The 11,262-nt window shown below is 46.4% G+C and overlaps 2 protein-coding genes across 2 annotated transcripts; both read right to left on the bottom strand.

The window, feature by feature from the left end:
* Window positions 1-1,316: 1,316 nt before the first annotated feature.
* On the bottom strand, window positions 1,317-2,948 carry LOC133914176 (UDP-glycosyltransferase 91B1-like). The gene is made up of 2 exons (XM_062357314.1): window positions 2,480-2,948; window positions 1,317-2,400 (listed from the first exon to the last, which is right to left on the bottom strand). The coding sequence occupies exons 1-2, from the start codon at window positions 2,894-2,896 to the stop codon at window positions 1,432-1,434; spliced, it is 1,386 nt and encodes a 461-aa protein (XP_062213298.1). The 5' UTR covers window positions 2,897-2,948; the 3' UTR covers window positions 1,317-1,431.
* A 5,089-nt stretch (window positions 2,949-8,037) lies between these two features.
* LOC133914175 (uncharacterized) lies at window positions 8,038-9,332 on the bottom strand. The gene has a single exon (XM_062357312.1). It carries the CDS (start codon window positions 9,237-9,239, stop codon window positions 8,640-8,642), a length of 600 nt encoding a protein of 199 aa, XP_062213296.1. The 5' UTR covers window positions 9,240-9,332; the 3' UTR covers window positions 8,038-8,639.
* Window positions 9,333-11,262: the final 1,930 nt, after the last annotated feature.

Here is an 11,262-nt window from a genome sequence, read left to right as displayed (position 1 = left end):
TGGTTCTCTTGAGGGCTATCAATTTTTGAACCTTGGATAGTTACTGCTGCTTGCTCAAAGTGTGAATATCTGATTTGATACTTGGTTAGCAGGTGATATATCTTCTAAGTTCTGTCAGTACTTGTTTTACACTTTGTTGGGCAGTTCTATATGTATCTCTGCAGCATTATGCTTTGTCGATTCAGAATTTGTATTCTCTGTTGGCTCAGCGGCACTGTCCAAGATGATTTGTTCAGGTTCTAAAACTAATTGAGAACTTAGTAATATGCCCAATCTATGATGCTTTTCGTGGAATAGTTAGGCAGCATGATCTTTGTCTTGGGGCCAACTGTTACGGAATGTCTGAGAGCAAATATTCTTGCTACCTACTGCTCATTTGCTGATTCAAACATGATGAATGATAAATGTGCTTATGTACTGTTGTCGCTGTCTTTCCGGATCATGTTTAATCTATATATGTTATTCTGCTACTTTATTTGTGTATGTGGAATTATGTCCATGCTCAATTTATCGCATACTATACAACAGATTGGAGGTGTTAGCTATTGCAGCTATCAAGGATTAGGCTTCCTAGTCAGTACATGTTTTGACTCTAGTTTCGATGTTCTACTTCACTCAGCTACTGCAGTGAGAGGTGAATAACGGCGAAGGTTACCGAGCGTGAAGAAGAGGTTCTGGTTGTATCATCTTTGCATTTTCTCTATTTATTTAGGACCTCTATGTACTACGGGGATACATTTCTTCCAAGTTTGATATAATTTCAGCCCTGTTCAAAAAAAAGAAACCCTTCCAATAATCATGTACCAGTTCATACCATCTATCTACTTAGTTCAAATAAATACAGAGTTATTGCCAAAGAAAATATGTTTCTAATATTACAAAAATATAAATTACTATATGTAAAAATAAAAAGTGTAATTTTAAAAACATAGTTTCTACTTCATAAATCTTCAATATGCAATCAATTTTTCAAGAACTTCTACTATAAATTACTAACCCGTGCAGTTGGATGGGTAGATGTTCTTAGTAGATGGGGGAAAACCACTCAAAACACCTGGTTGTGATGAAAGAACAGCACTGTCCGAGATGCACCAATCAAGTAGCTCATGAAACGCCGAGGCTTTACAGATGGGAATGCAACAGCATGCCGAGTACCATAATCTTCCTCCGATGAACAGATCATTCACTCGTACTGACAACAAGTTGTTGGGGGACAATGTGTCTCAGTTGAAGACGAGATGAAACCATTAGTTTAGCAAATATGGCCATTATGGCATCTGTATTGATTTACCAGCACCCAAAACAGCCCACAAAAAAGAAATTTCGACGATGACCAGGCTACAAAATCACACCAAAGCACCAATTGAAAACTAGTCCCAGCAAGTGGTATCGTTGAAGAAGCTCCATGTTGAAATGTTCTCAGGGAAGTATTCACCCCTTGTAAGATCTAAGCTGCTTAATAAATCCATCGATGTAGCTCTCATGGAGCTCCTTGTCAGCCACAATCTCTTGCGACCTCTTGGCATTTGCTGCAAGGACGCTCCTAGTTTCTTCCTCCAGCATCACAGCCCTCACTGTGCTCGCAACGCCTTCGCGGTCGATGGATCCGTCGTTCTCGTCCCTAGGCACCTGCACTCCTACCTTCTTTCCCTCCATCAGCCGCGCGTTCGGCCCTTGGTCGACATGGATTGGCAGCATGATCAGAGGGTGCCCGAACAGAAGCCCCTCGATGATCGAGCTCCACCCGCAGTGCGTCAAGAATGCGCCCACGGCACCGTGCGCCAGTATGCTGAGCTGAGGCACCCAGCCCATCGTCACGAGCCCATGGCCATGAGTGCGCTCTTGGAAGCCCGGAGGAAGGATGTCCGCGTCGAGGACGCTGCCGGGCTTCCTCAGAGCCCAGAGGAAGCGCGTCCCGGCGAGCTCCAGCCCGATAGCCAGCTCGCGCACCTGCTCCACGCTCAGCGGCACCTCGCTTCCCAGCGCGATGTACACGACCGAGTTCGCCGGCTGCGCGTCCAGCCAGCGCACGGTTGCGTCCTCTCCGTTGATGCTGGCCCCGCGGCCTCCGTCGGGTGACGGCGGCAGGAGGCCGATGGGGACAATCGGAATGCCGTGGAGCGTCGGCACGAGCGGGACGGACTCGGGCTCCCACTCGAGGCAGCTCCGCATGACCACGAGCGTGCACCTCTCGAGTGTCAAGGTGCAGCGCTGTGCAACGGACATCCCCGACGCGCCATGGTTGGTGAATAACCGTGCTTTCCGCTCCGACTCAAAACGTGGCACAACCGCCGGTCGTTCTTGTACGGCGGCCGCAGCTGGCCCGGTGCGCCACGACGACCGGCGAGGCCAGGTAACGATATTATTCGCAGCGCTCAGGAGAAGCACCGCGCATGGCACCTAGTGAGAAGCCAAGAATCCGATTGAGATACAGGACCAAGTAGCAAGACAACGTTAATAAATTTGGTCTTCGTGGAACCTTGTGTTCGAGGGCGGTGGCGACGACCCAGTGGTGGAAGATGTCGGCGATCACCCAGTCAGGTCTCTTGCCCTCGTCGGTGCACGTGGCGCCCAAGAACTCCGCGAAGGGTGCGGCGAGGCCGTCGAAGGCCTCCCAGAGGAGCTCGAACTTCTCGTAGGACACATCGTTGGTGGACTCGGCGCCGTCGGGGAGACCGTCGACGCGCGGGAGCGGCAGCGCCACGAGGTCGACGCGCGGCGCCGCGTCGGGGCGCACGGGCTGGAGGCGCGCGATGTTGCGCGGCGTGGAGACGTACGACACGCGGTGGCCCCGCGCCGCCAGGCGCTCGGCGAGGTCCAGGCACGGGAGCATGTGGCCGAAGGCGAGCCACGGGCAGATCACCACGTGCAGCGGCGAGGAAGATCTGGTGTCCATGGCGAAAGGGCGCGTGGAAGTTAGCGTCGAACGCAGCAAGAACCCAGCTGCTTGGTTCTCACAGCACTGGCTCGACTGGCCATGGGGCTACGTGATGGATTCTTAAAGATGAATCTGACAAGTGACAGCTTGCCCGTAAATCTAGATTTCATTGGGCAACTTGCATTGGTTTCTGACCTGCACCGGCGATGACGCGCTTGCATTATTTTATCGGACGTGAAATGCAATTCTGTGTGCCCTTAAGCACATACGATTTCTTGATGTCTATCTCTTCCACTCAAATTTATTCATTCGTTGATATTTTATTTATTTTATTTTTTTACTTATCTATCTAGTATGAATTTCAATGTAAATGAACGATCATGATAAATAGAACACATGATATGAATATAAATATGCCCTAATGAAAATTTCCTGTTTGGATGGCATGATATGAATATGATTCTTTTTTGCTGTTCAGTGATAGGGGTAGATGTTTCACGCATTCGAAACAATCTCGCATCGAGTTGTATTATGTAACTTTGAATATAATATTTTGTCATGCCAGCATGTCAAGTATACGAAAGATGAAAAAATGTAATAATTGGAAATACGTAAACTTTATTCATTCATGCCGAAATCATAAAGTAAAAGTTTCTCATGTTATATATATCACTCCACAACGCACACGCTATTTGACTATCTCATATGATTTGGTGATTGCTTTTTCTTTATTTCCGAGGCTTCGTAAAGCGACTCCAGTTGATTACACATGTCTCTTCAGGCTATCTCCTATTAAACTGCATTGACAGTCATCATATCGGGGTCATCTCTGAGTCTGCGAGGTTGTAATCACACGCAACAAAAACCAAACTATGTGAGCGTTAGAAATAAAAGCAGTAAAGAAACGGGATAATAATCTAGCATGACATTTTGTGACTGTTTATGTATTCTAGATCATCATCGACCGCATATGGCCTCAGCATCATATATGTAGAAAGAGGTGAGCTAAGAGCGCATTACGAAGCGTAGCTTCTATCGGAAGCGGCAGCGAAGCCACAACTAGGAGCTCCGATGCTGTGCTCGACTCACTAACTCCTTTTTCAGGTCCCGGACTTATCCTCATCGACCGATCGAAGGCAACAGGCAACACGCCATGAAGGCAAAAACCACACAGGCGAAAGCCACGAAGGCGAAGATGATCATTGTAGGCCATGAAGGCTCCCGCCGTAATGGCACATATATTCTCTGCGATCAGTATGATGGGACAACCACACATGCATTATATCACAAAGGCAAAGTCACACAGGCTGGGTGAGCATAATGGGCCTCGCAGGCTCTTGCCGCAATGGCACATATATTCTCTGCGATAATCATTGTTGGATAGCCACATAGGCAGAGAAGCTACACATGCACTAGGCCACAAAGGCGGGGTGATCACCAACAAGCCACAAAGGCAAACGAGCAGACACCAGCTGCAAAAGGTGTGTGCGGCAGAGAGGCAACCAACCATAAAAGCCCTCAATAGCTTTATCCCGTAGTAGTAATACTATAGCAAGAAGGCATATAACAATTTTAGATAACCGATAATAGAGGAAACGAGGTAGTCAATAGGATCAACCACCACAGAAAGCCAAAGTCGTTTTCCCCAACTCCATCTACCATATTAGAGGACCAGCAAAGACATGAATAGCCAACATATTAAGCTATCACTGATAACATAGAGACATCCAGCCATGATCAACATCAAATAGAGAACACCAGCCACCTTGAGAGCCCTTCTCACATCAAAGCCATAGGGCATCATATCTAAGTTGGCAGCCGCCCATATAGATAATAACAGCCAGAGCTATCCAATGTGACCACAAACGTCCCTGTTTTATGATGAGCAATAGAAAGAACAGAGTAATGACAACAGGGTAACTGAACTAACAGTAACAAGTCAGCGAACCCAGCCATACAAGAATAGGGCCATCAGATGATGGCCTCTCAGAGAGAACCAACCAAAATTACCAAGGCCAGATCACACTGTGAATGAACAATACCCAACAGAACAACAATGACAAGACATGGCGAGACTATGCGATAACTAGAGCCTAGAGTTTCAACAGCATATGACCGGAGCCCGGGCGACAACATCACACAATCGGGGCATAGAGCTTCAGCAGCATATGGCTGGAGCCCGGTATCCACAGAACAACGGCAAGAACAACAGAGACAAAAAAGCATGACGATCGGGCCTAAGTGGGCACTATGATGCATAGACAATGGAGATAGATATGCACGACGGTCGGGCCACCAATCAGGCACAACGACGCTCAAATGGAGAAAGGCCCCTATGCTTGAACAGCAAAATGACGTGCAACAGAGACGGGTGGGCGGGCTTGAACAGCACAATGGCGAACAACACAGGCATGAACATGCTGACCAGACAACAAGGCTATCACAACTCGTGGCCAGAGCCTAAACTTCACTAGCGTGTGACCGGAGTACGAGACTTTGATGATGCACGGCTGAAACTCGAAGATTCTTATGGCACAGGGCCTGAGCATGGCATCCATAGCAGGTAGACCGGTCACAGAGACAAAGCAATGGCATACATGTCAAGCATAACTCAGAGAAGGCAGCAGCACCACAGCTAGGCTGGGGAGAAGCAAGCACAAGATAGCAACATAGCGACAATGAGCACACACATGGCATGATGCCTGACCACAGGCACATATCATCAGCTGCGACACGGCCTAGCATAAGGCACAAGCACGCACATCAGAGAAGAAAGAGGGCTGGGAAATCACGATCGGAACTCACCAGCGAGGGCGGTGACAGTGAGAATGCTCCGTGTCAGTGTAAAGAATAATAGGCTCTCCTGATAGGAGACCCATGAGGGTCAAATGTCAACCTCTTCTACACGTTATGATTGGGCACGAGCATGGTCCCTCGGTGCGTCCAGCTAGCGACCATACGACCAATTTCTCCGACCAGTCTCTAGGTCTCAGAGGGAAACCCTGCGACCAGTTTTCTCTTGTCGCAGGGTCGTTATGTGTCTAATCAATCTAATTTCATTACATACTTTTCTACTCAAGTGTTATCTTTTAACTAGGTCATCTTTCCGAGTGGACCTAGGCGTGGCCGGCATAGGTTTGCCATGTCCTATCCTGTAGCATTAAACACTATGGGACAACCTGACAAAGCGTGGCAGTAGATTTTGCAGGAGCGCAGATGGAGTGTGGGGATAAGGATGGCGCGGGCGTGGGACCGATGGTACAGACCCTGCAGACCGACATGGCAAGTGGAATGCGGTCACTCGCCGTAATAATTGACATATGTTAGAAGGATTAGCTAGGTCTATATCTAGCTTAGGTCCTTATGTAAGTCCTCTTTCCTTTGGATATATAAAGAGAGGGAGACACGGAGAACAAGATAAGTGTATTGAGTTTATTTAGATCCATATAAAAAAATACACATGATATAGAGCTATTATTCCAAAGAGGCTCGAAATTAGATAACCCTATTATTCTTGAGTTTATCACACACACAGCTAGGACATACAACTAAGATCACCATCATATGCCCATCGTAATTATACCTTAGTATCATTATTAGGAATTAACTCCGACACTCTGGCCAAAGCTCGCCATCCATGCACGGACAAAATGTCCCTGAACATGAGGCCTATTTTTTCTAGGCATGGATGCCCGGTTGCCCACGCTGTGGCTGGCCCTTATAAAGCTGGAGACTGGTAACTCAAACGGATTCTCTCAGCGCAGAAGTGATCAAGTAATGGTATTTTACTAATGGTGAACATGATGCCTATTTTATGTTGACTACTTTCCCTCATGAACCTCCACAACTTGGCGCCCCATTGTTTCACGGAGAGAAGAAGCTATTGAATTGGGGATGGTGAAAAAAAAAACTCAAGTTTGAAAAAAAAATTGAAACTTTCTGATGCAATTAGTGTTTGATTTGGTTGGGAGCAATGTTTAACACTGCTGGCAATAGTTCACAAGTTTTCAAAACTTAGGTTTGTTCTCCCCTAGCTAATACGTTTACTTCCTACGTGCTAGGGAGGAAAACAAGGTTGCACATGTCCGTGCCCGCTTTGCATGTACTCGTAAATGTATTTGAGCAGCCAGTCTTTGACTGTTCTACTTTATCTACTGGCCCTACTCAATGTCAGTCCATCCGGCCCAGAATTAAGCCCAAATGGCCCAAAATTTCTAGATTCCTATCTCTCTCACTCTCCAGCGCAGCTCTGCTCCACTTCAGTACATTGGTCGACCGACGCGGAGGATGAATGGTCTTGTTTATTTTAATATAGCCGTGATCATAATATGTAAGTTAAAATAAATAAATTATATTATAAAAGTTAGATGGTATAATTCAGCTCTTAAATTATAACAATATCGTAATCCGTCTTCTAACAGTTTCTGCAGATTATACAATCCAGTTTTTACAATCTACAATATATTTTGCTGCAGATTATACAATCCAGTTTTTACAATCTATAATTTTTTTTTATAATCCACCGCTAACATAAACAGACTTGAAATCGATTAACTTTAAAATTTTGTAAGTGCCTATGTTAGTTGTTTAATCCCGCCTGCTTGGTGTTGTCCCCCTAAGTCTAAACCCTAGCACGCTGTCACTTGCTCTGCGTTGTCCTCCTAGGGTCTCAAACCTTAGCACGCCACTGTTGTTGGCCGTTATGGTTCAGGCTTTAGGTTAGGGGTTAGACTATCTCTAACTATATTTTTTTTATTTTGTTCCCTTCCTGATTTTCTTTCCCGTTCTCATTTCTTTTTTTTTTCTTATCTCTAACAACTTTTTTTTTTGAGGGGAATCGCAAAGTGAAAAAAGAGAGAATCCCGTTCTGAAGGGAATAATCCTGAGAATTCCTTCGTGACGAGAATCCTAAAGGGAAACCGTTATAATACTAAAGGGGACGAAAATTCCTTCACAATAGGATTTTCGCCTGTAACAAAAATCCCTTGAACATAATCTCAGATGCCTTCTCCTTCAGGATTTAGAGGGAAGGCCAGGGCAGAGTCGTAAATTCTCAAGCCTTCTATGTAGGTCTTCTTTCCTCATTTTTCTTACGAACACTCATATGTCTACAGATTCGGCTACTACAAGACTTTAATTATGTTAACAAATTCAGCATATACAAAATGAACTAACTGCGTATACATAACGATGAAGCTTTCAGGCATGCTTCTTATAGCAGGTCAACATACGAATTTACAGATTAGCTAAGGTACAATCAGGAACGCAGCGATTTCACCGATTTTTTACAGTAAGCAGTTTTATCTCGCAAGAACCTGAATAGAGCTCTAGAAACATATCGTCACTATACTTAGTCGTGTAAAGCTTTTGTTTGGTGTGCCCCTGTAGCAACCGCAGCTGAACTCTGCAGCACTCTACGCTATGAAAAAATTGTCGTCGAAAAAATTTGATAAATTCGATAATCCGACGAGCCTGATAAATTTACTTATCGGTTAAAATTTTTGATAAGACGACTTTGATTCTCGGATCTAACACGCGAGTAACAAAATATCGGTATGCATACTATAGTCTGACAGACCACCTCAAACCTTAATTTATTTATGTGTTATTTTTTATATCAAATAGTTTGGATATAATCTATGTGATTTTTTAGATAAATTCAGTTTTTTTAAAAATTTGTCAAAATCGATAAAATTTCAATAAATCAGATAAACCTATTTATCACTAACATTCCATAAATTTTTGTTACCGATAAATTTTTCTACGTTAGCCGAAGACCCTCCAGGGCCTTGCCACCGCGCCGCCGCTCCCAAAGGCTTGGCGCGTTGCCGTCCGTCACTGGCCGCCTCACCACCGGCAGCGGCGGGTCAAAGATGCCCACTGCCACGGCCGCACCGGCACCAGCACCACGAGAACTCCTGGAAGCCGAGGCCGAGGCCGAGCCACGAGGCACGTCCCTGACCTTGGAGCACGCCCTCGACGTCCTCCGGCTCCGCCGCCCGAACAGCCCGAGCACGAGCCTCGCCACCTTGCCGCCTCCGCCGCCGCCGCCGTACCCCGAACCCCTCGACGCCGGGCCGCGCGCGCTCGAGCACCCCCTGCTCACCCCCTTGACCTGCCCCATGCAGCTGATCCTCGGCGACGCCGGCAGGCCGCCAGCGCGTCCGGCGCAACGGCCGTCGACCTTCCTCTTCTTCCCGTTCTGCGCCTTCTGCCACACCGATGGGGACAGGAGGAGCGGCGAGTAGTCAGCCGTCGGCGCGGGCTTCTTGGCGCCGTCCCTCGGCGGCGCCGGCGTAGCCTTGACGAGAAGCCACGTAGGCGTCAGGGCCTTGATGTGGTGCTGGTGAAGCGTCGCCATGGAGATCGATCGATCAACACCGCGCACTCCCTATACTGAGCTCTCCTCCGCAGCTCCGGTCACCGGTACAACGGCTGCAGCCGTGCAGATGCCGTTTTATACGTGCAAGAAGGATGGTTCAGTCTACTAATCGAAAACGCTATTTTGATTAGAAAAAAAAAAATCGAGTGGCGATGAAGTCGTTCGAGTCAAGTCCTTGTAGCTAGCCAAAGCAGCGAGCACGACTTGAACGGGAGCAGCGACCGAGCGTGGCTGGGCCGGTGCGATTACTCGGTCGTTAACTTATGTGGAACGGTAACAAGTCGCTTTGGCCCGGCCATTAAAATAATCGAGGGCACTGGACTTCCTGCGCTCGCGACGTACGTCAGCCCTGCTCCCGAATTAATTTCGGTGAAATTTCATAAATTTTGAGAATTTTGAAAGGAAACAAAATATCTCATTTTAACTGAAATTTCACTGACATGTAGTACTCACATAGTAGAGGATGAAAAATAACTGAAATTTTGATAAAATTTTACAAATTTTGATCTTTTCGCTAGTGAAAAAAATTATAAAATAAAATTGAAATCCCCGGTCCTGCTTACTTCTGCTGCCGGGCAATTTCTTTGGTTTTGTTGCCTCTCTGATTCAACGCAGCTGGCGTAATTGTAGAGAAACCCGTGGTTATATGATTGAATCGGTGAATGGACATTGTCTTAGACCAATTGATGTTACTTGTGTAGAGTAATTATCTCGGTCTGTTAATTCAGAGAAATTCGGGTCCATGTCACCAACGAGTCCAATTATTTGGTGAACGTCAGGCCATCAAAATTTCTAAAACCTGGGTAATAACTTCTGAAAGCTAGTTCAACAATTTTGAAAACATGTAAACAATTTATGAACATAGTTCCATGATTTCTGAAACTTGTAAACAAAGTCTAAAACCTAGTTTAACAATGTTTGACAATTTGATAGCAATTTCCGAACCTAGTTGAAAGATTTTTAATTTTTTGAAAATCTCACAATAACCTTTTAGCAGGTGTTTAGTAGTTACGAATATTTTTTCAGATGTAACACAAAAGGTCTGAAGTAGTGTTAGCGAGTGGCTGACCATGTCTATCGGCATGCATATGCGTAACCACCATGATGTCGCTCACGTCCCCAAGTCTCCTGCTCCTTCAGTTAGATCCATAGGAATAGGGATATCTGTTGTACTTGAATGGACCCTATACATGTATTTATACTCAAGAGATCAATGCAACTCGGCAAGGGTTTTGATCCTATCCTCATTCATGGTATCAGTGACCCGGGCAGCTTCTTCTTTCTCCCAAGCTTAATCTGAACATGCTTCAGCACCCCCCATAGATTAAAACCCTTTGTTCTCCCCTAACTCCTCCCCCTCTGCCTCCTCCACCAGCTCCTCTCCCTCCTCCGACTTGCAAGTGCCTCATGACGTCTCACCGCCGAATGTCTCCGTCATCCAGATGGTGAACATCCGCACTCACACTCCGGTGACTCTGGACTTTGCAGAGTCCAACTACAGCCAGTGGCGCACCTTCTTCGAGTCGGTCTTCAGCAAGTTTGGGCTCGACTACCACGTCTTTGTCAAGCGTGCTCCACAATGCCCCAACGCTGACTCAATCATGATTGACAAGCCGATCGTCAATTGGTTGTACACGACGATCTCTAGTGAGATCCTCAACATCATCCTGCAGCTAAAATTGATGGCAGTTGAAGGTTTGGATCAAGATCGAGGGGATGTTCCTCGACAACTAGATCAATCATATCGTGTACCTGGAGGTCAAGTGCCGTAATCTCTATCAAGGTGAGCTGACCATTACCCAGTACCGCAACAAGCTCAAGGCGCTCGTCGATAGCCAACACGACTTCGGCCACCCCGACAGCGAGCTGAGCCAAGTCTTGACATGTTCCACGACCTCAACTCCAAGTACCGGTCTGCGGTCACCGTGCTCAGCTCTAAGACTCCATTCTGTGTGTTCATGGAGACCCGCTCATGACTCCTTGTTGAAGAACCTCAGAATGA

The sequence above is a fragment of the Phragmites australis genome, chromosome 4 (assembly GCF_958298935.1).
Source record: "Phragmites australis chromosome 4, lpPhrAust1.1, whole genome shotgun sequence".
In the NCBI taxonomy this organism is placed as follows: domain Eukaryota; kingdom Viridiplantae; phylum Streptophyta; class Magnoliopsida; order Poales; family Poaceae; genus Phragmites; species Phragmites australis.
This window is presented reverse-complemented; position numbering and strand designations above follow the sequence as displayed.

Bases quoted from the DNA above. Each gene is read 5' to 3' on its own strand.
- LOC133914175 (XM_062357312.1), bottom strand. From the start codon at position 9,239: ATGGCGACGCTTCACCAGCACCACATCAAGGCCCTGACGCCTACGTGG.
- LOC133914176 (XM_062357314.1), bottom strand. From the start codon at position 2,896: ATGGACACCAGATCTTCCTCGCCGCTGCACGTGGTGATCTGCCCGTGG. The intron at 2,401-2,479 runs GTTCCACGAAGA...GCTTCTCACTAG, and splicing joins CCACCGCCCTCGAACACAAG to GTGCCATGCGCGGTGCTTCT.